Source organism: Hemicordylus capensis, chromosome 2 (assembly GCF_027244095.1).
Source record: "Hemicordylus capensis ecotype Gifberg chromosome 2, rHemCap1.1.pri, whole genome shotgun sequence".
In the NCBI taxonomy this organism is placed as follows: Eukaryota; Metazoa; Chordata; class Lepidosauria; order Squamata; family Cordylidae; genus Hemicordylus; species Hemicordylus capensis.
The window spans coordinates 206,710,527-206,733,097 of record NC_069658.1 but is presented as its reverse complement, the minus strand read 5'-3'; the positions used below and the strand labels follow the sequence as shown (position 1 = coordinate 206,733,097).

The 22,571-nt window shown below is 63.3% G+C and overlaps 2 protein-coding genes across 2 annotated transcripts in view; both read right to left on the bottom strand.

The window, feature by feature from the left end:
• Positions 1 to 3,865, bottom strand: part of SIN3B (SIN3 transcription regulator family member B) — a 33,631-nt gene extending 29,766 nt beyond the window's left edge. Inside the window, exons 1-6 of the mRNA XM_053291721.1 lie at positions 3,712 to 3,865; positions 2,818 to 2,924; positions 2,449 to 2,602; positions 1,396 to 1,677; positions 694 to 837; positions 428 to 550 (exon numbers count right to left, since the gene is read on the bottom strand). Of these exons, the coding sequence (XP_053147696.1) occupies positions 428 to 550; positions 694 to 837; positions 1,396 to 1,677; positions 2,449 to 2,602; positions 2,818 to 2,840 (726 nt within the window). The 5' untranslated portion in view covers positions 2,841 to 2,924; positions 3,712 to 3,865. The remainder of the gene's footprint in view (positions 1 to 427; positions 551 to 693; positions 838 to 1,395; positions 1,678 to 2,448; positions 2,603 to 2,817; positions 2,925 to 3,711) is intronic.
• Positions 3,866 to 7,708: 3,843 nt separating this feature from the next.
• On the bottom strand, positions 7,709 to 21,669 carry NWD1 (NACHT and WD repeat domain containing 1). Its single transcript, XM_053293188.1, has 18 exons — positions 21,586 to 21,669; positions 20,864 to 20,980; positions 20,393 to 20,684; positions 18,606 to 19,851; positions 18,035 to 18,244; positions 17,784 to 17,946; positions 17,522 to 17,639; positions 17,152 to 17,331; positions 16,660 to 16,863; positions 16,326 to 16,448; positions 15,606 to 15,805; positions 14,383 to 14,655; positions 13,392 to 13,482; positions 13,095 to 13,249; positions 11,474 to 11,756; positions 10,129 to 10,700; positions 8,603 to 8,753; positions 7,709 to 8,459 (listed from the first exon to the last, which is right to left on the bottom strand). Exons 1-18 carry the CDS (start codon positions 21,667 to 21,669, stop codon positions 8,164 to 8,166), a joined length of 4,758 nt encoding a protein of 1,585 aa, XP_053149163.1. The 3' UTR covers positions 7,709 to 8,163.
• Between the last annotated feature and the right edge of the window lie 902 nt (positions 21,670 to 22,571).

Genomic DNA, 22,571 nt, shown 5'->3' with positions numbered 1-22,571 from the left:
GGCCCGCTCCGTGAACAGGGTGGAGCCAGAGGCAGCGGGCGGAGGGCGAAGGGCCCCAACCCTCCTGCACAGGACGCTGCTCCCCCACCCAACAGCCCTGCGAGGCAGCGGAGGGGGCGAGAGGGAGAGTCTGCTGGCCGCCCTGGCCCTGGCCTGCCACTCCGGCCCTCACTGCTGGCCCCCGTCGCGGGGGATCCTGGGAGTCGCAGTCCAGCCACCACTGGCGCTGCCCTGGTCCGGGAAGGCGGTGGGTCCCCAGCGCCTTCACTGCCCCGAGCAGCCTGGCAGGACCCAGGCCAGAGCGCTGGGCGGCCTCCCTGCCGACTCGCCCTCTGCCTGCCCGCCGAGAAGCAGGCGTTGCGGCTCGGGCGGCCTCCAGGCCCAAGAGGCACCTCTGCTCCGCCCCCCCCCGCCCCGCTCCAGATACCTTGGCTGGGCCAGGCACGGGCCGGAGCAGCAGCGGCCGGGAGCGCTTCTTGCTGTGCTCCAGGTGCTTCTCGGGGTCCATCTTGGGGATGCTGTGGGGATCGCACGGCCCGTTGCCTGTGAACTGAGGCGGGGAGGGGGCTGCTCAGGGACCCAGCAGGGCCAGGCGCTCGCTGCCCCCCACCCGCCCCGGCCCCCCCCCCCCCCCGCAGGGCGCCCCAAGCCCAGCTGCCCAGCCAGCAGCCCAGAGTCCCAGCAGAGACCTACCAACGACCGCTTGGCCTCGGGAAGGAACTGCCCAAACTCGGAGAGCAGGTCCTCCTGGCCCCGGAAGAGGTTGGCGACTTCCGTGAAGACCTCCTCTTCGGACATGCCTCGGAAGGGGCGGCCTTTGGGGCTCAGCTGCTCCTTCTGCAAGGCGAGGAGACGCAACGCTGGGGAGGGCTGGCGGGCGGGGGGCAAGCAGGCCGCCACTCTCCAGGGGCTCCTGGGGCACGAGGGCCAGCGGCCCGGCTGGAGAAGGCCGCTTGGCTGCCAGCGCCCCCAGGGGTCAGGAGGCGGCCACACACAAGACCGGGGGGCCTTCCAGGCAGGGCCAGTCGGGGCCTCGCTCTGGGCTCCGGCGCATGCTCCTTACACCCCCACCGCCCACCGGAGAAAGGCTGGACGGTGTGCCAAGCGCTGCTGCTGCTGCTGCTGCACTTGGGCAGGAGGGGGCGCCAGAGGTCAGTGCTCCCCTCCAAGCCCTCCAGGAGGGCTTCCCGGCCTGGCCCACCACCCAGGGGCTGGTGCGGAGGGGCAGAGCCACACAGGCTGCCCTGAACGCTCCCTCCGGGGAAAGGCAGGAGCAGCAGGCGGGCGGGTGGGCGGGCTCTCCGGGAGGAGCAGCCTCTGCCCGCCCGCCTCCTCCAGCAAGTCCCTCCCTCCCGCATGGGGGCTTCCCGGAGGCATCGGTCAGTCGGCCGGTACCTGATAGGTGTGGAGGATCTCCAAGAAAGAGCGGTAGATCTCCGGGTGGTCGAGGAAGCGGGTCTTGATCTTGTTGACGTAGCTGATGGCGTTGTTGAACTCCACCGAGTCCGACTCCAGCGGCATCTGCAGCCGCTCGTCCCTGCAAGGTGGTGGCTGCTGCTGCTGCTGCTGCTGCCGGGACTCCTCTGGGCAGTCGCCGTGGTTGTGGGCGCTCTCCGGGCAGAAGTGGAGCACCAGGCCGCTGCCCGAGAGGGGGCTCTGGACCGGCTCCAGGGACACCTGGCGGAAGGGCAGGCCCCATCAGGTGCAGGCCCGGCCGGCTTCCCCCCACCCCGGCCTGCCCGGCCTCACCTCCAGCCCAGCTGTCCCTGCGATGGGCCAAGCAGCCCTGGGCTTCGTGCCGCGTCATCACAGGGGGGCCCATGCCCGGAACCAGGTAGGAGGCCTCTCCCAAGCACCACGTGGGGGGGGGGGCTGGCCCGTGAAGGCAGGCAGCTGCCTTCTCCCCCCCCCCCGCCCCCGAGCTCAGGGCGGGCTGGCAGCAGCTCTCCGGGGTTCTGGGCAGAGGAGGGCCTTTCCCAGCCCTGTCCGGAGATGCTGCCGCCGCCGCCAGGGAAGGGAGCTGGGGCCTCCCACTCTGCCACTGAGCGAGGGGGGTCTTTCCCAGCCTCGGCTGCTGGGTCTCCTCTTGGCTAGAGCTGCTGCCGCTGCCGCCAAGGCCTGGGCCTGGAGCCTCCTCTCCGCCAAGCGGCTGCTCTGCCTCTCACGGCTGGGGCTCAGAGGACACTGGAAGGCTGCTTCAGCGGGCAGGTGAGTCACTGGCCAGGAGCTCTTGCCCCCGACAAGTCTGCTGCGTTGCTGCTTCGGGGGGGGGACACTTTGTCCGCCTCCACTGCCTCCCACCCAGGGCCTGACCAGAGCCAGGCCTGCTGAGCGCTTGTCTGGGGACTGCCCCCAGGGCCTGGGGCTCCCCCCTACTCTTTCGCCAAGCGGCCCTGTCCCTCCCCACAAAGCCGGGTACAAACACAGCCAGACACTCTCTCCTCCGACCTGGCCAGCCAGGGGCGCCTGGATGCTCAGCTTCCCGTTCTTCGGAATCTCGATGCGGTAACCCAAAGGCAGGAAAGCGTTGAAGCCGACAATGAGGTCGGGGTGTTCGTGGAACAGCTGGGAGACCCGTCGGATGACGCCGGGGGTGTCGATGCTGAAACCGAGACCAGGCCGTTGAGAGCGAGAAGCAGAGCCTCAACGCACGGGCAGCAGCCAGCAGCGGAGCGCGAGCACAGGGGTGGGGTGGGGGCTGAATCACCTGGGGGGGGGGCAGCCGCCATCCAGAGCCTCGCTCCTCCCCTCCCCTCCCCACACCTACCAAGAGGCTCCTCCCCGCCAAGGCACCAGGTTCTCCTGGGGCGAACTGACCTCTGGCTCTTGAACTCCTTCATGATCTCCAGGAAGCCGTTGTAGGTGGCCGGGTCACTGCCAAAGCGGATCTTCACCTGGTCCAGGTAGGAGAGGGCGTCTTCCACCTGCAGGAGGAGCCCAGGGAGCAAGATGGAGGGAGCGGCGGCTATCCAGGGAAGGCCTCGCTTCGCCCCAGCATTCACCCCCCCCCCGAAGGCGCAGTGCAGCGTCCAGGCCTGGCCGTGGGAAGAGACCCAGAACCTCACTGGCGGGTCCGGCCAGATACCTCCACGGTCTGCACAGGCGCCCAGCGGCAGCACCAGGGGCCACTTTCTCCACCTGGAAGCCCAGAAGGTGGCGGCGGCCGTGGCTGCTGCCAGCCCGGAGGGAACTGGGGCCAGAGGCACCCCCATTGTGGAAGCGGCCTCTGCCAGAACTTCCCTGCAAGCCCCTGGCCAGCCCCCCAGGCGGAGGGAGGAGGGAGGGAGGAGGGAGGGGCAGGCTCCTTCCAGGCAGATGACAGGAGGCCGGAAGCGGAAAGCGGGGGGGGGCTTCCTCCTGCCCTGGACCCCACTGGGCAAGGGCATCGCCAGGCAGGCCCAGCGGTCCGGGGGGGGGGGTCAGTGGGGCCAGGAGGAGCCAGCCACGCCGGCACGGCTCTCCCAGGGACCCCGGAGGAGCCCCCCCCGCTGGGGACCCCGGGGGGAGGGGCACACCTGGGTGGGGGAGGGGCTCATCTGCATAACGTGTAGGCGTGAAGGGGGCGGGGGGAGGTCAATGGCTGCAGCCACCCCCGTCTGCCTGCCTGCCTGCCTGCCCGTGAGGGCCCCCCCCGCCGGGGTCTGGGGAGGGGGTCACCCCGCGGGGGGAGGGCGGCGCCCCATCCCTTCATCGCCCCCCCGCCGGACTTACGTGCACCGGGAGCTTCTCGGGCGGCGCCGCCGCCGCCCCTCCTGCTCCTCCTCCTCCGCCGCCGCCGCCGCCTGTCCGGCCGCCCCCCAGCCTGGCCCCCCCCCCCGCCGCCGCCGCCCCCCCGGCCTCCGCCCCCCGCCGCCATGTTGGGAGCCCCGAAGCCGCCGCCGCCGCCGCCGCCGCCGCCCGTCAGCCGCGGCCGCGCGCCCCGAGCCAGCCTGCGCCTTGCGTCACCGCGCACGTCGTCGCCCGCCCTGGCGGAGGCCGGAACCCTCGAGACGGCGACAGGGGAGGCAGCCCGGAAGAAAGGACGGCGGACCGGAAGGGAAGCGAGCGGAGCCCTTGGCCATAGAGAGCTGGCGGAGGAGGGGACAGAGCGGACCCCGGCGGAGGCGGACTGAAGGAGAACGAGCTGCGGGAGGGGCCCGGCGGGACTCGCCGCTGCGCCGCGCTGCGCTTGGGAAGCCGGACTGTGCGGCGCGGCCTCGTCCCAGCAGCAGCAGCAGCAGCAGCTTCCGCCGCGCGGGCGGGCAGGCGGGCCTGGTGCTCTTGGCTTGCTCCCGCGCCCAGGTCCAAAGGCCCCGCTGCTGCCGCTGCTGCTGCTGCGCCCCCCTCTTCCTCTGCCCGCCCCCTGGAGGGGGAGGAGGAGGAGGTCCTTGCCATTAGGCCCCCCCTTCACTCTCCCCCCCCCCCGCGCCTCTGTCCTGCTCCTGCATTCACGTGGCATCAGATGCCCAGGAGAAGCGGAGCCCTCTGAGGTTGGGCGAGAGGGAGAGAGACCCGCCCCAGCTGCCGCCCCCCGACCACGAAGAGGACCCCCCCCCGCGGAAGCTGAAGCCCCTCCCGCGCCCCTGCCTGGGAAGGGGGCGGCTTCAGGGGGGGCGCAGGTCCCCCTTCAATACGCTGCCTGGTTTTTGCTTGAGAGGTTCGTCCCCCCCCCCCCGCCTCCAGTAGCAACAAAACGTATTGATTTATTTTATTTGACACATTTCTATAACGCCCAGAACTCACATCTCTGGGCAGTTTACAACAAGCAAACAAACAAAAAAATTACAACAGGAGTTAAAATAAATGACATGGTGAAAGTTAAAACATGACAACAATTTAAATTTTAAAATGATGTTAAAACTGCTAAAACAATGTTTAATTTAAAAAAGCCTGGGTGAATAGATGCGTCTTTAAAGATTTTTTTAGTTGTCAGAGATGGGGAGGCTCTTATTTTGGCAGGAAGTACATTCCAAAGCTTTGGGGCAGCAGCGGAGAAGGTGGCAACTGCAGACGGACCTCACCTGATGATCTCAGTGGGCGGTGGGGTTCATGACGAAGAAGACGTTCTCGTAAATACTCGGGGCCCAAGCCATTTAGGGCTTTATAGGTAATAACCAACACCTTGTATTTTGCCCGGAAACTTATCGGCAGCCAGGGTAGATCTTTCAATACAGGAGTTATATGGTCTCTTCGGGATGACCCAGAGACCAGCCTGGCTGCTGCATTCTGGACTAAATGTAGTTTCCGAAATACACACAAGGTAGCCCCACATAGAGTGCATTGCAGTAATCCAGTCTGGAGGTTACCAGCAGTTCTGAGGTCGTTTATCTCAAGAAACGGACGCAGCTGGCTTATCAGCCAGAACTGATAGAAGGCACCTCTGGCCACCGCCTCAACCTGGGAGACCAGGGAGAGGCTCAGATTCAGAAGCACCTCCAAACTGCGTACCAGTTCATTCTGGGGAAGTGTGACTATCCAGAACAGGCAGATCAAACTCATCTCCCAAGTTTCAACCCCACACAATGAGTATCTCCATCTTATCTGGATTCAGCCTCAGTTTGTTATCCCTCATCCAGCTCATTACCGCCTCCAGGCAGGCATTTAGGGAGGTTATGCTCTCTCCTGATGATGCTGACATGGAGAAGTAGATTTGAGTGTCATCCCTCAGAGACATATTAATAATCTCTACCAGACTTTCTAGAACAACCCCCCTGCCAGATTGTATAAGCCATGTCAGGCAAGGATCAAGAGAACAAGTGGTAGGCCGCACCATTCCAAGCAGCTTGTCTACATACTCAAGAGTCCCAAACTGGAACTGATCCAACCTAACCACGTAAGAGGAGTCGCTGGACACCTCCACATCAGACACTGAAGTAATTGTGGAGACGGAATCTAAATCGGCCTGAATATGAGAGATTTCCCCCACAAAGAATTCATTAAACATGTCACAGCAAGTAATTGATGCTTCCAGATTCTGATTCAAAGGAGGAGGGACACTTACTAGCCCTCTTACAACCCTAAACAGCTCCGATGGACATGAACTTGCGGATGCAATATGGGAAGAAAAGAATCGCGTCTTTGCTCCACATATCGCCTGAGCATAGATCCTCAAATGCGCTCTATGTTGTAATCTGTCGGATTCGAGTCAAGTCTTTCTCCACTTGCGCTCCAGTCATCTACCTCGCCGCTTCAGCCCCCGTAGTTCTTCCGTATGCCAAGGGGCCAATTCTGAAGTAGGTTGGAGAGGACGCTTAGGAGCGATCATGTGTACTGCCCCGGTGAGTTTGCTGTTCCAGTTTTCCACCTGGACATCAACAGGATCACCGGCACAGCCAACACTAAATCCCTCCAAGGCTTCTTGAAATCCTACTGGATCCAATAACCTTCTCGGGTGGACCATCGTAATAGGCCCCTCGCCCTTGCGAAGGTGGGAAGTGATTGTGAGTCCAACCTTAACCAGATGGTGGTCCATCCATGACAATGGGGAAATCACAGGAGTCCCCACCCACGGAACACCACCCTGATCAGAGTGAAAGACCAAATCAAGAGTGTGACCAGCAATGTGTGTCGGCCCCGAGACCACTTGGGATAGGCCCATAGTCGTCATGGCCGCTATGAACTCCTGAGCCGCCTGGAAAAATTGGTCCTGAAATGAACATTGACGTCCCCCAGCACCACAAGCCTGGGGGACTCCAACACCAAGTCCGAGACCACGTCCGTCAGCTCAGTTAGTGACTCTGTTGAGCAGTGGGGTGATCGGTACACCAACAGAAGCCCCAGTCTATCCCTGGTCCCCAGACTTAAGTACACACATTCAAAATGGCCCAACACCTCAACATGGGTCCTGGTAAGGGCGATATTATTCTTCTAGACCACAGCCACTCCATTTCCCCGCCCACAGTCCCTCACCAGAGTACCCTGGAGCACCCTCATCCAGTCCTGTGGCCAGATATTGGCCCTCCACAGGGTCAGTTCCCTTATGGTATTTATTGTATTTTATTCGGGGGTGGGGGGGAGATAAAAGATTGTATTGGTCCTATAGATAATAGATTTTTTGCTCGTTTTCATTTTACAACTTACCATTCTGGTTTTGTGGTCTGTGCTCCTAGATGTCCTTGTGAACATTTATGTATAAACCACCAAAGAACAGGAGAGCATCTGAGCAGTACAAAGCACAAGAACACCCCACCACTCCCTTGGTTAAACATACAACTTATATACAGCACAAAAGCTGCCTTTGGGGGCTATTTAGGTAAAGATAGCGTTCTAGTGGAGAAAGAAGCAAGGTGGATCCCTCAGGTAACTGAATGGGTTCTATCTCTGTGTGTTCACTGACGTCCGTCCGTAGAGAGTTTTCCCCTTCAGTCAGATTGGCTATTTCCCATCATGAGAGAGTCATTTTATCTGCTCTGGAACACTGCTTTGTAAGGACTGCAGTTTGCTCAAAAAAACTATGTTTGCAAGGGGCGGCGGCTAAGATTAGGTATCTTTCTGCTATATTCATTCTTCTAGAATGTTTGCTTTATTTTCTTTTAGGGTGTGTTTTTAGGATTGTGTCTTCGGTTTGTTTTTTCAAATAGTGTTTACTTGGCCATCATACATCTCGTACGGTTTTCATGCCTTGGTTTTTTACTGGTTTTCTTATATAGTCCCCACCCCCCCCCCAACGAAGAACTGCAGCTCAAAATGGATTTCTGAATAAAATGTTTATTTTTGCACCAGTGGATCAGTCTTTTCTTTGGTTTTGGTTTTTCGTGCTGCCCGCTCTGTCCTGCTTCCCTGAAACACACACACACACACACACACCCCTGATACCCAGCACCATTAAAATCTCCAGGTTTGCTTTCAATGGTCGCCTGGAGCCTCCCTGCCAGCAACAGGTCCTAACAATAGCAGCCACTTTAAAAACAGCCTCTCTCGGTTTCAATAACAATAACAATAGCAGCCACTCTGACTCCGTGAGGAGTTGCAAAATATTCAGTGGTATTGTTTGTCTGTTTGTTTGTTTGTATGCCTCTGCTGCCCTCCGTGGCAAGACCCCAGGGCGGTGAGCAACAAGATAAAAAGACCAGAAGCGGAACAAAAGAGCCAAGGAGAGCTCCCTCGGCAGCCAGACGCCCCTCTGAGCAGGGCAGGGTCTCCACTGGATCCACTCCTCTCTCCCGGCTTCTTTCTTTCCCTCCTTCACACAATCCTGCAAACCTGCGAGAGCTTGTTAGCGGGATGGGCCCGTCTGTCCCGGGGGTGCTGTTTCTGATGGCCAGGCTGCCCGCCGGGCTCCTCTCCTCCCTTCTTCCGAGACCGCACTTGGCAGGTTGCTTTGACGTGACCTAGAGGGTCGTAGTGCAAGCCCATGGGCTGCGGGCAGCGGAACCTCTCTCGCACGAGGTAGCCCAGTCTCGTCGTGGCCACAAAGCCATCTGCTGTTGGCACAATCCTTGTGATACTCATGTGCACAAACTGCACCGCCAGCAAGGCTCCTGTGGGAGAGACCGAGGTACGGAGGGGTTCCAAATGCAACGCAGACAGCTCCCGCCTTCCACACCTTCCCCCAGTGCCTGGGACAAAAGCCCCTCCGTTCATCCCCAAACGACACCGTATTATTTTGCTATGACCAGCTCACCAAGCCATGCTTGCACATCGTCGTCAATCTGGGATTGCTCACCCTGTGAAACGTCCCACACGGTGACGCACTGGTCCAGCGAGCCGGTGAAGAGGTACCTGTCATCCTTTGAGAAGCAGGCACACAGGACGCCTTGCGAGGAGGAATCTTGCTAGAAATGAACAAGAGTGAGAGAGCATCAGGCCCACAGAGGTCCCTCCAGCCCAGCCGCCTGCTTCCCACAGTGGCCCACCGGATGCTCCTCTGCCACTGGATCGAGAGGCCTCTTGGCCTGGAGGGGGCCCACCGCAGCCACTGGCAGACCTCTCCTCCATGCCTTGGTCTCAGCCCCTCTTCCTAACGAGATCCCAAGCATCATGTTGCCTCTCCGTTCCAAACGAAAAAGCCCCCGAGGGTGGTGTCGCCTTGCAGGGGGCTCCAGTGCAGACCCCTGGCTGTGGCAGCCAGCAGCCAGAGGGAGGGGTCCTTCCTCCGCGACGGCACGGGAAGGAAGTCGTGTCTCCTCCCTGGAGATGGAAGGTGCCAAGATGCCGGGCAGCCTCCCTGGGGAAGCCCCGTCTTGCGAGGACGGTTATCCCGCAAGCCCTCCCCCCCAGCTGCAGTCTCTCTCCGGGGGGGGGGCCTGCCTGCCCTCGATCCCGAAGAGCTTCCCTCTTTCCTGGCTGCCCCTTCCCGCCGTGGCCACAGGAGCCGCCTTGGCTCATGCTCTGGCCTGTCTCTCCCGCCGGCCTCTGCGGGCCTTTTGAACCTTGGGCTGTGCCTGTTGGCTCACGTGGCACTGGAAAGCCATCACAGGCCTCCGTCCCACTTCGGGGTCACATGCGGCGGCGTGTCCAAAAGCAGGCGGGAGGCGTCAGCTGCAGCTGGGGTGGAGCTGGGCTCTCCCCCCCGCCCCCCCCGTCCTACCCCAAGACCTGGGCGCAGCCGCTGGGCGGGAGGGAGCCCCCTAGCAGGCCCAGCTGCCGGTGCCTCTGGCCTTGTTTCCCACTCGCACATCATGATCACCAGACGGGCGGAGGGCGCCCAGCTCCCGGACGGGGTGGGTGGGTGGGAGGCTTCTCTGACCCTCCGGGCGGTGGCGTGGCCTGCCCTCCGGTTCCAAGGGGCCCTGGGGCTGAGGTGGCTCGCTCAAGCAAGCCCTGGCGTCTGGGGCTCCCGGGTCCCAGCCAGGAATGTGTGGCCGCCAGCCAGCTTGGGGGAGAGCTGCCGAGGGGCAGGCCTGGGGCCGCCGTGGGAGGGGATTCAGCCGGCCTCCCACATGGAGACCCCCAGCCACGTTCCATCCAAACAGCCCTGCTGCTGGATCAGGCCCAAGGAGGCCTCTCTGGGCCAGCAGCCTGTCCCCCCCCCCCAGTGGCCGCCCACCGGCTGCCCCTGGCGCCAAAGAAGCCCACAAGCCAGAGCTGGGGCGGGGCAGGGCCTCTCGCTCTCCGGCCGGGCAGGACTCCAGGACTCCTCCACCCCGCCACCCCGGCTGGGGCTGGATGAGCCCGTGAGGCCAGAGGAGCAGGGCAGGCAGGTCCCACCTTCCGGAAGAGCATCTGGTGTTCCCAGCAGCAGAGCTCCACGTCCCAGAGGCAGCGCCACGCGTCGGCGGAGCCACTCGCGGCCCACTTCTCCCCGTGGCTGGTGGCGAGGCAGGTGATGCTGCTGCCGCCGCCGCCGCTGCTGTGGGCTTCCAGAGGGAAGACCTGGGCCTGGGGGCAGCTGTACAGGAAGAGCTCCCCGCTGGTCATCCCGTAGAGCACCCGGTAGCCGGCCAGGAGGGCCAGGCAGGAGATGGCTGCCCCGGGGATCTGGGTGTAGAAGGTGTAGGCGGGCTGGCCGAGCAGGGGGGCCGGCTCCCCCAGGCCCACCTCCAGCACCTGCACCCAGTCGTCACAGGCCACGGCCAGCTGGGCCTCGTCCCGGGTCAGCGCCAGGCTGCAGGGGGGCTTCCGGTGCTCTGCCGGCGGGACGCAGCCCACGTCTTGCCGGGAGTCCAGAGGGAACACCAGCAGGGTCCCGGAGGCCAGGCCGACAAAGAGGAGGTTCCTTTGCTCAGCCACCTCCAGGCACCGCACCGGGGCCGAGGTGTCCAGCACATCGCACGCCTCACCTGTGGGGAGACGGAGGTCAGCAGGCAGGAATATGCAGCCGCCCTGGGGGCTTGTGGGGGCCTCTCTCCTTCCCCACCAGGAGGAAGGCCCAGGGGTCCGTCCCACGGCCAAAGACAGGAGGAGGCCGAGGCACTTGGGATGGGCCAGGAGGGGTCGGGAAACACCCCTCAGAAGCTCCCAGCAGGGCTCACATTAAGCCAGTGGCCCAGGCCGGGCTTCCAGCTCAGAGGAAGCTGCCATAGACTGAGCCAGACCCTTGGTCCATCTCGATCAACGTTGTCTACCCAGACTGGCAGCGGCTTCTCCAAGGATGCAGGCCGGAATATCTCTCTCAGCCCAATCTTGGAGATGCTGCCAGGGAGGGAACTTGGAACCTTCTTCTGCTCTTCCCAGAGTGGCTGCATTATCCCCTGAGGGGGAGAATCTCTTCCAGTGCTGCTCACACTTCTAGTCTCCCATTCAAATGAAAACCAGGGCAGACCCTGCTTAGCTAAGGGGACCAGTCATGCTGGCGACCACCAGACCAGCTCTCCTCAACAGGGCTTGATCAGCAGAGATTTCTGGGGAGGGGGAGACGATAAAAGGCTGGGGGAAATCTCCACAGGAACCTTCACCCTGTGGGTGCCAACCACCTCCACTTCAGCGCCCCTCTGCCCTGACTGTGGATGCTGGACCCCAGAAGGCCGATTCTGCTGGTATTCGCTGAGGGGGGGGTTCCGCCCCCCACTCCGTCCTTCTCTGTACTGCCACCTCTGCCGCTGGTCTCACTCACCTTCCACAGAGTCCCAGATGACCACGTTGCAGCAGTCCCTGGCTTGGGGGAAGCAGACGTATCTGGCATCACGGGAGAGCGCCACGCACCCCACGCAGGCCGCAGAAGAGGGCAGCGGTCTGGGCTGGCAGTCGTGGCCGAGATCCCAGACTCTGAGCACAGGTGCGTGGCGGGAGGCTGACACGAGGGTGCTGTTGTCACTGCAGAGGGCCAAGTGAGTGACGGGGACCCCCGTGTCCCCCAAAACATCTGTCAGTAAACCCTGCTGGGTCAGACTCCATACCTAGCAGGTAGGAAGAAGGTTAAAGAACACAGAGTCCCTACAGCGGAACAAGATGGTGGGCCAGAGACTGGCCCATCTCGGGTCTCCTGGCGTCGAGCACCTGCCTGCCTCTCCAGTGGTCTCTACAAAGTCCTTCCTGCCTTCCTGTGGATGCCCAGCAGGGCGTTTTCCAGATAATGAGATTTGCGCTGGTTAAAGTGTTGCAAAGTGCGATGGGATAGGCAGAGACTTTAAACCACTGTGGCCACCACTGCAGCGGGTTTTCTAGGCAGGGAGTGTCCATATTCCACTCGATTTCACTGCTCCCTCTTCCTCCTCCAATGGGCCAATGGGGTCACAGAGGAGGCGGGGAGCCACTAAGTGATGAACTCTTTTTCAAAACAAATTCTGTGCCTTTGTGCAAAGCCGCCAGCAGGGGGAAGCACAGCTCTGCTTTGCGCAAGCAAAAGCACCAGGAAATGAAACAGAGCGCAAATATATATATTTTTAAAACATATGCAGCTTTACATATCAAATTCCAGAGACGAAACCTAGGTTCGAAATTGAGAGGAGATTGTGCCTTTGCACAAAAAAGGAGGAAACATTAAATCAAAATCGAAAGCCAATAGCAGCTGAGAATCAGGTTGCGACTTTGCACAAAAACCTGGGTGGGGGAAAAATCAATTTCTCATGCACGGACAGAAAGGGGCTGTAAAAATCAACAAATGGTCGCATTGTGATTTGAACTGTCCACATCACACCACACTGCAACACATAAACTATGGGGCAAGCCTCTTACAATGGAAAAATACAGCTACCTTCCTGCAACACATATACAACGTTATAGGGCCACAATGCATCAAAAAATCCCGAAACAAGGCATTGGAAATATGAACGGCACCTTGCTGACAGTGCAGCGACCATGATGTCAAAACACGGGCAATATGGAAATACACTCAGCGGACAGGTTGTGAAACTGTTGCAGCATGTAATCTGGAAAATACCCAGAGCGCTTTCCAGATTAGCCGCTCAACAGCGGCAAAATGCTCAGGCAAATCACAAACGTTCAGGCAAATTCAAAACGTAAATAGCAAAGCGCCCAGCAGGGGAAGCAGTCTCAAGAAAACTAACAAACCAAAAAAACCAGCAACCTTTCTACGCCGGACATACAACGTTTTATCAGTAACTCGCAGCGATTAAATTCGAAACAAGGCACTGGCAATGTGAACGGCCCCCTGCTGACAGCATAGGGACTGTGGTGTCACCACACAGGAAGTGTGGAAGCACACTTCCGAGATACGCCGTGACCCCGTTGCAGGGTCTACTCTGGAAAGCGCCCAGGAGGGCTTTCCTTCTTACCCAGATACAGTCACCATCTGAGCTCGTACAGAGGGTGGTGTTGTCAGCAGAGATGGCAGCTGCATGAACCTGCCCGTCGTGCATCAAGTCTGTGGCCAGGAATGGGTGCAATCCTGCCAAGTCAGCCAGGAAAACTCTCACGTGCTGCCCAAATCCTGGAAAGACACAGTCGTGGGTGTTAACAGGGGCTCAGTTACAACGAGGGTTCGTTTGGGGTGCCAGGGCTCTGCCCTCTTGGACGTGGCCTGTGTTAAACCCCAGAGGTGCCTTCTCTGAGGGCGGGATCCGGAGCCAAACCTGTGGCAAGGAGAGACTCGTCTTCTGAGAGTGCCATGCAGCAGATGCCCGCAGGGAGCTTCTCCAACTGGCTGTTTCCATCCGAGGAAATCTGCAGCGGGTGGGGAGAGGGTCAGGAAGGGAGTCCCCAATGCCAGGATCCCTCCTCGCTTGAAAGGAAGGAGGTGACTGGTGGGAGAAATGAACCAGGTGGGTAGAGAGTCTTTCTTTCTGTTTCTTTGTTTTCTAATGTGTAAACTAATAAGAGAGAAAGGAGTCAAATGGAATTCCAGTGCCTGTAATTTGTGTCATTTTAAAACTCTGTATTATGTACAACATTGTAAAACGTTAAGGCTGTTCTCAGAAGCAGCCAGCCTAGGTTGAGCTGCTCATGTGGAGCGCCGGGATCGAGCCCACTCCTGGCGCTGCCCTCGTGGGTAGCCCACCTTCTAACCCCAGCCGGCAGCCAAGGCGAAGAGATCCTGTGGGCGTGCTTGGGCGGCATGCAGCCTGCGCGCACACAGAGTCGGGGGGGGGGCCTTGAGCGGGGGCCTCACGGGGGATTCCCCCGAGACACCACACTCATCGCACGGTGCATTGTGGGATGCCCGGAGGCCAGGACACATTGTCCCGGTCTCTGGGAAATCGGCATGGATTGTCTGGGCGCGCGATCCATGCAACCCACCCGCGACCATGGATCATCTGTGGGGGGGGCAGGGTCGTCCCTTTCCCTCCCTCCCTCCCTCCCTCCCTCCCTCCCCCAGGACCGGTGTGAGAATAGCCTTATTGCACGGTGTTGTTGACTGCCCTAATGAAAGGCTGAAAGCCCCAACTCCGGTGTGTGTCGCCCATGCTCAGAGGCAGAGGAAAGGCGCCCTCGGGGCTGGTGTGAAAAGCTCTCTCTACAGATCGCCAAAGATCTCCCGGGGGGCGGTGAGGGGGGGAGCCACCCACGATCCCCGCTGGTTGCTGAGCTGCCCCAACTGAGCCGAGCAGAAGCATTAGCAAGCACCGTTAAGAGCGAGCCTTGGCTGAAGCCAGCCACCATCCGGCCCCGCTCCTGCAGCAGCACACCGCAAGCCACGCTCTCTTCCCCCAGCCCGGGGAGTGCCTGCTTCGAATGCAGCTGCCCGCCGAGACTGTCCCAGAGGCAGAGGGTCCCCCTCTCCGACAGAGTCATGGCCACCAGCCTGGGCACGAACACGGCTGCACACAGCCCCCCGCCTGCGGGCTCTGCGGGGATCTGGAAAGCCGGCACTCCTGTCTCCAGACTCCAGGCCTTGACCTGTAATGGGCGGGGGGGGGGGAGAAAGGAAGGAGGTCTCCTCTTGGGTGTCTTTCTTGTTCTCTTTGCCAAGCGCACGCACGCACACACACATGCGTGGTCAAAAGGAGGCGCTGACTACACCTCGGAGGGGGGTCTCTGAACGGAGGCACGTGGCTCTGGTGCCCAACTCAGCAACCAGACGCTTTTCATCCTAAAAAGAGTCCCTGCTTGTCATCTGATCTCACTTTCCCTGTGGCTTTGTGCATAGCCCCATCTGGCCCAGAACCCACATCGGGCTTAGAGCAGCATCAGATGCAGCAGAGAATGGAGAGAATCTCTCGATGTGGCTGCTAAGAGTCGACACCAACTTGACGGCACGGAATCAACCGTCAAGCCTCCTCCTTCCTGATGCCAAGAGGGAGACGGGCGGGGGGGGGGCTCTGGGCCGGAAACCACAGACTGGGTCTTCAAGGCGGCCTTGCCGGGACGGATAAACGCGGAGGCAACCTCGGCACTGGCCGACAGCAGCACATTTTGAGGGGTGGCAAATTTCACGAGTGGTGTGCAAGCAAAGGGTCAGGGGGGGATTCGACCTTCCTTTCCTACCTTTTAAACATTGCCACGGCGGCAGCAGCGAGAGCTCTTCCCAGGGGCCCGCCTGCCTCCCGAATGGCAGGTCGGGCTGTTTGGGGCCCATTCCGGAGCTCTCGGCTCCTGGGGAAAAGATTTCACTCTTGCCCGCCCGGGCCCTTCACTTGCAAAGGGGAATCCTTGCCGGATTCCCTTTGACCAGTAGAGCGGTCAAGCCCCTCCAGCCGGGGCAGCCGACCTTGGGTTGCCTCCGGGCGGCAAGGAGCCGAATGCGCCCCTGTGGCCTTGAGGCTGTCCTCCCAGCAGGCTCCTCTGGGACTGGCTGCCTCCCGCCCCCTCCCTCCAGGGGCCTGGGTGGCACCACCACCACACCTCACCTCTGAACCGGAGGCCCAGTAGACCGTCCTCTGCCTCTCGTCCACATGCAGCTGGCACCAGTTCTGCTCTCCCGCCTGCACGTCGGGGATGGCGCGTTCCTGCCTGCCGGAAACCAGGCTCCAGAGGCGCAGGGTGTGGTCCAAGGCGACGGAAGCTGCCCGCGTCCCCTTCCCAAACACTCTCACACACCTCACCTCCGCTGCAGAACGCCGGCGGGCGGGGGGGGGGGTAGAGAAGAGGGCCCTTGAGCAGGAGGACTCCCCCCCCTCGTGGAGGAGGCAGGGTGCGGGGGGGGGGGCTACGAGGCTGCAGGACCCCAGCCCAGAGAGAGAGCCATGGGCCGGCAGAGGCATCTCCCGGGGTGCATGCCTCTCCCTCCCTGTGCAGGGGCCTGGGCTGGAGGAGGGGCAGGGGGTGCTGTTTGCCTGCCCTGGTGATCTACGGGCGGCTGGGGGGGGGGTCTGTCCATCTTCCTAAGTGCCCCCTCCTGCGAAGCAGCCACCCTGCCCGCCGGCCCCTGGGCTCTCTCACTCCTGGGGGAAGAGGGAGGGGGGGCCATCCGAGAGGCCCCCCAAGAGGTCAAAGCCCCCAGCAGAGGCTGTGCCAGGCAGAGGCCTCGGCACTAGCAGCTGCCCTCTGGAGCGACGGGTGGGGTGGGGTGGGGTGGGGTGGGGGGCAAGTCAGGAGTCGGGGCCGCCGGGGGGCCGGGGGTCACTTACCCGAGTGGCCAGTCAGGATGTGGCGCACGGCCCAACCCCCCACGTCCCACACGACCAGCAGGCCACACGGAGAGCCGGCCAGGAGCACTCGCTGGTCTGGGCTGAGCTCCAGCACGGTGGTGCCTTCAGTCAGGAGGAGAGCAGAGGCCGAGGAGGAGAGGGGGCCCCGTGGCAGGCGGCGGCGGGGGGGGGCCCCAACGGTGGGCTCCAGGCCCCGCCGCCCTCGCTTGGCCCCCCCTTGCCCCCTGCCCCTCCCAGGGACAGTCCCGGAGGCCTTGGCCGCAGAGGGGGCCGTGGCCCGTGCTGGGGTGGGGGTGGGGGGCAGGGACCCTACCTGTGGGGGCTCCCGCCAGTGTCCTCCGCAGAGGCCCGCCAGGTGGGTAGAGGAACCCACAGAGAGGGACGAGGACCGGATGGGGCAGGGCAGCGAACCAGTCCTGGCACTGCTGGCACAGCGCCCCGATGAGGCCGGGGTGGGAAGGAGCCAGGGGGCTGAGCCGGGCCAGCATCTCTGTGTAGACCACCACGCGGAGTCCTTCTGGAGGAGGGCAGAGGAGGGCAGGGGGGAGGCCTCCGTGAAGCAGGCCCACAGGCAGAAGGCCAGCTGCTGCTGCCTTCCCTGCGGGGGCTTTCCATTTGGCTCTTTTTCCAAACGGCTGTGGGGGGGGCTCTGTGACAAGCTCTGTCCCCTCCTGGCCCTGCCTGGCCTGGCCTGTGGGGGATGCTGTGCAGGGTTTCCGGTCACACCGGAGTCACAGGGGCCTCCTCAGCCCTCCCCCCCCTGCTCCGGCCATGATGAGGGCAGGCCGGCTGGCCCAGCGCTTACCGAGGCCGTCCTCGTCCTCGTCCTCGGGGCCCGGCTCCAGGGCCGGCGGCAGGAGCAGGAGGGCGTCCCGCAGAAGCCCCAGCTCTGGACTGCTGAGCCCCACCAGGCACATCTCCAAGTCGGAGACCAGGCTCCCCACACCAGTGGCGACGACCCTGCAGGCGGTCCAGTCCATGTTCCCTGCCAGAAGGAGCGCCGGTCGGGAGGTCACGGGAGGCCCGGAGAGGCAGCAGCCCGCTTGCCACGAGGGAGGGAGAGAGAGGAGACCCCGGAGGGTGGCGCCAGGAGGCTGGCAGAGAAGAGGCCTCCCCTCCTCCCCCTCCCCCTCTGCCCAGGGTGGCCCCACGCGGAGGGCCCTTCCCTCTCTCACCCCAGACATCCCGTTGCAGCTCCTCTGTCCGCCCGGCCTGCAGCAGGTGGAAGGGCAGTTCGCTCAGCTTCCTCTGGTTCGCAAGCGTCCTGGAGAGCCACAGAGGCTGAGGAGTCACCTGCAGCGTGGCGGGGGGGGGCAGGAGGGGGGAGGCAGCAGCCGGTTTCCCAGTGGCAGCAGGACCACTGCCCCACCGCCCCCGCCACCCGTGGCTCTTGGCTGCCTCCGCCTCCTCCTCCCCCTCCTCCCCACCCAGCTTCACCTTCCGATCAAGGCTCACAGGCTTGCTGGCAGAGGGCAGCCCCACCGGCTTCTTCATGCCCCAGCTCCACGTCCCCCTGAAGAAGTCGGCCAGGAGCAGGTGGCGCTGGAGCCTCTCCTCCGGCCCCGGCAGGTAGCGCTCTTGCACCACGGAGGCGAACTCCCTGGAGGGGGAAGGAGGAGGAGGAGGAAGAGGAGGAGAGGCTGCTGGCACCCCTGGGTGGGAGGGAGGGAGGGAGGGAGGGGGCTGACCTGTGGCGGAAGCCCATCAGCAGGAAGCCATCCGCCCACCTGGGCTCCAGCCACGGGGCCAAGTCGCGGTGCAGCTGGGCCCACAGCAAGGGTGGCAGGCGCAGGAGCCCCTGGTTGGGAGGCGGGTGGCGTCCTCCTCGGTAGAGCTCAGCCAGGACCTCGTTGTCCAGGGACAGGATGTCTTTCAGCTCCGCTTCTGAGAGCCCGTGTCTGGGGGGGGCGGAGGGGACCAGGCGTTCTTCTCTGGCTCAAACCGGAGGTGGTGGCCGGAGGGCTGAGCAGCCCCTCCGGACGACCACCCGCTCTCTGAGCATCCTTGGCATAGGAAAGGGAGGCTGATGGGGTTCAGGGATCCCCTCCTCCTCCTCAGCATCCTTCTGGGCCCCCCCTAGAGAGGCCAATATCCTGCCTGCTGGTGCCCGTCTCCTCAGCTCTCTTGCCTGCACAACTGGCCACCCCTGCCAACCCCGGGCCCCGGCTGCTCTGGAGACCTGTTGGCTTCAAGCCTGGCAGCGGCAAGAGAGAGAGAGAGAGAGAGACAGAGAGGGAGAGAGGTGGCTCCTGTACTCACCGGGCGCAGGCGAGGTAGCCCAGGGCATGCCCCACCAGGACGGCGCCGTGGGCCTGCTCCAGCCCCCGACAGAGACGATGTGCTGCCTCCCGGGCTGTGGGCAGGAGCCCCGGTGCGGGCAGTGGGGTGTAGGAAGCCCACTGCTGGGCCTCCCGGAGGGCCAGGGCCACCGGCAGGGCCTGCCCACCCCGGGAGAAGCTCTGCTGGCACCAAGCCCGCTGGCCCGGCCCCAGGGCCCGCCCTGCGGAGGCCAGCTGCCCGGCCAGCGCCTCCTGGGCCTGCTCTGGAGAGAGGGGTGGCATCCCCAGGGGCTCCCCCAGGGCCTCCGCCACGCTCTGCTCGGTGGTGGAGATGACGAGGTGCACCTGGGGGGGGAGGCGCTTGGGCAGCCAGGAGGGGGCCCCCCGGCCGGCCCCCCCGGCCCCCTGCAGCCGCTCCAGGGAGTCCAGGATCAGCACCAGGGAGGGGTGGGCACCCTGGCGGGGGGCAGAGAGCAGCAGGCGGTGGAAGAGCAGGGCCCCGCTGCCGGGCCCCTGGGCGCCGGGGAGGGGCCAGCCCAGGGCCAGCGACAGCTGGAGGCAGAGGCCTCGGAGCAGGCTGTCCCAGCGGGAGCTGAGCGGCGAGGTGCCCAGCAGCCGCAGGGCCACCACCGTCTCCCGGCCCAGGGCGGCCCGCACCGCCTCGCCCAGCCGGCACAGCAGGGCCGTCTTGCCGCAGCCGGGCGGCCCGCAGACCACCAGCGGCGGGTGGCTGCGGCGGTCGGCCTGCTGGACGTGCCGGCAGATGCCAGCCAGCAGGCCCTGCCTCCAGCAGGACGCCGGGGCCCGCTCCCGGCCCAGGGCCCCGTGGTGCGCCAGCTCCTGGAAGAGCCAGCGCGGCTGGCCCAGGCGGCCCCCGGGGGCCCTCAGGCGCTGCAGCACGTGGTGGCTGGTGGCCGCCACGACCTGCTGGCCCAGCTCCTTCAGGTGCCTGGGCTGCGGCTTGTGCCGGGGGCCGCGGAGGGCCGGGCTGGGGGGCACCCGGTGCACCCGCAGCTGCTCAGGACAGAGGGTGGCGATTTTGGTCTTGAGGTCTGCCAGCATCCGCTGCTCTCCAGCGTCCAGGGGACCGGCAGCCTCCTCTTCCCCTCCCAGCGGGGAGCGCCCTCCGTCCGGGCCCTCGGCCTCTCTGAAGAAGACGGTGGCGGCACTGAGGGCCCCGGGCCCCCCAGCGCCGAAGAGGCCGGCCTCGATTTCCGCCTGTGTCTCTACGAAACATGGGGCGGGGGGGAGGAGGAGGAGTTGAGCGTGCCGGGCCAGCAACACCCCCCTCCCTCCCGGGGCCGAGGAGGCCGAGGAAAGGTCACCACAAGGGGAGAGGGCTGCGCCATGGTCCATCCCGCCATGGTCCATCCCTCCGTCCTTGCCCTTAGGTTGGAGCAGAAGCTCTCCCTCTCCCCGGGATGCCCAGACGCTGCTGACTCCAACTCCCAGCATCCCCAGCTGCCCTTTCTTTTGCTTGAGGATGATGGGAGCTGTAGTCCACCGCGTCTGGGCATCCCTGGGAGAGGGAGCTCTGCTCTAGAGGTGCCCTTCTTCTCAAGCTGGATCGGAGCCCCCCCCCCCCCCCCCCCCCGCCGCGGCCATCACGGAGACGGCCAGGACCCAGCACAAAGGAAGCCGCCGTTTCATTCAGACTCTGGGTGTGCTTGGCTGGAAGAGGCCTCTGCCGCCGCTGCGCCCCCCTTCGAGGCCAGCAGGCTCCAGAGGCCGGGCTCCGTGGCCCCCCTTGGCCTTGGAGACGCTCACCGGACTTGTGGTAACGCAGCCGCTGCTCCTGGCTGAGGGAGCCCTGCTGCTCGGCTCGCTGGGCTGCCCTCCGCAGGGCCAAGACCACGCTGCGCTCCCGGGCCGGGCTGGCCTGGGCCAAACGCTGCCGGGTGTACACGGGCGGGGTGGAGTTCTCATCCTTCAGGTACCACCGGGCCAGGAGCTGCAGGGCGTGGGGCTCGCCCCGGAGCTGGGACCGGAGGGCCTCGAATTCCCCTTCCGGGATGGCCTGCGGGGCAGGACAAGGGCCGTAGTGGCTTCCAAGCAGGGCCTGTGCCGGGGAGAACGTCTCAGTCCGAGGAGCTGGAAGGAAGGCCCACTCCCCCAAAGCGCCTTTCTTGCAAGGCCCCCCTCCCCACCTCAGGAAAAAGGCCCTTTCCCTTCTTCCTATTGGCACCCCAAAGCCCAGCTGCATTTCTAGGGTTAGGGGGGTGAGAAAGGGGTACTCACAATGAAACTGGGGCCGACTGATAGCTTCTGGCAGCGTCTGATCTCCTCTAGGAAGAGCTCTGTGGGCGCGTGGCTAGTGCCCATTCCGTCATGGATGCCCCATCGCAGATCAATCACCTGGAGCAATTGAGGGGCTGAACTCTGAGGGTTGGCAGGTGGCCGAGCGCACCATGAAAGCAACGAGAAGTTTCCTTTCCTTCTCCCAACTTTCTGGATGCTCTTCTGTCGGGAGAAAGGAAGGAGCCCCCACCCCACTTCTCTGAGGAAAAAGAGCCTGCACTGATGCTTGCCAGGCTCTTCCAGGTGATGGCAATTATGCATATATATATACAGAGGTGTGAACCTGGGCAATTTTGGGGCCTGGACCTAAAAGCCTTTGCAGCCCCCCCCCCCCCCCCCCGGAGCAGCAGCATCCCTGCTGGGGCTTCTTCCCCCTTTTGTCTCTGAGGGGCTCACAGGGGGAGCTCAGCTGGCCTTTGTGGTGCCCTTTAACACAAGCACACACACACACACCGGGCCACACGAGCCCTCCTCCTCCTCCTCCTCCTCCGCCAGAGTGAGTGGCGGCCCCACCCGCTCCCTAACCGGCTCCCTCTGCAGCCCTCGTGGCTGGTAGCCAGAGGAAGAGCCGCCCTCCAGGGCCGCTGCTTCTCGTGACTTCTCCTCTGGTGTGGCACTGCCAGCCTCCGGGATCTTAGCCAGCCGGGCGGCCTCCTGCTTACCTCAAACATCAAGCCATGCTTCTGGCAGAAGGCCTGCAGCTCTGGGTAGGCGGCCTCCATCAGGGCACCCCTCTCTGCCGCCATGTCTGCCACGGAGGAAGAAGAGGGCTTCTTGGGGCGGGCCAGGCTGGCGGCTCACACGCTCCCTGCGTATCCTCCTGACGGCTGAGGGGCTCTCTCTCCCCCCGGGCCTGTTCTCTGCACACAGTCAGGTGCCGCCCAAAAGCTTGAGGAGTTTTCTGTGCCCTGCCCCTGCCCGCCAGAGTTGTCTTTCCCTACGCAGCCAGCGCGCCCCAACCACCACCGGCAGCATGTTACCCGCTCTTTGCAGGAGCATCAGCCAGAATCCCAGTGCCATGAGGAGGGAATTCCGCGTGCTGTGGACCCTTTCCGCAAGGGCACAGGCGGCTGGTGGGGGGCCCTCGGGGCCCCTGCGGTCCAGAGAGGGTCACCTGGCCTGACTTTTCGCCACTTCTTGGCCTTAGGCGTCTGGGATGTTGTGGGTCCCTTTGGAGAACAATTGCTCTGCCAAAGGTGTCCCAGGAAACGGAGGGCCAGCCGAAGGGAGGACTTGCCCACCTAGGGAGTTCTCTGCCCTGGGATGTGGAGATGGCCCCCAGCTGGGACGGCTTTAAAAGGGGGCTCAGAGAAACGGATGGAGGAGGGCAGGTCTATGAATGGTGACTCGGGACCAGTTCAGACCAGGCCCTTTGGGGTTCACACGGCGGGTGGTTCCGGCGCATGCAGCACACTTCTGGCGAGTTCCGGTAAAGGGGGCAAGCGGGGTGGCAGGGAAGTCGGCTGCTGCCCACAGATGGACTTTCTAGAAACGGAGCGCTGGGGGGGGGGCAAGAGCACCCTCCCCTCCCTCACCCTTCAAGCAGCACGCACACCCCCCTGCCATCGAGCCTCCCCCGCCTGCTTCCGTGCTCATTACTGTGGGTCTGGCGGCTGTGGGCCACCACCAGGCCAGCCCCCGAGGCAGG

Excerpts from the sequence above, each read along its gene's own strand:
- NWD1 (XM_053293188.1), bottom strand. The coding sequence starts at position 21,669 with ATGGCGGCAGAGAGGGGTGCCCTGATGGAGGCCGCCTACCCAGAGCTG. Across the intron at positions 14,656-15,605 it reads ACTGGGCCTCCGGTTCAGAG|GTCAAGGCCTGGAGTCTGGA; the intron begins GTGAGGTGTGGT and ends CGCCCATTACAG. Across the intron at positions 11,757-13,094 it reads CAGATGGTGACTGTATCTGG|GTATGGAGTCTGACCCAGCA; the intron begins GTAAGAAGGAAA and ends CCTACCTGCTAG.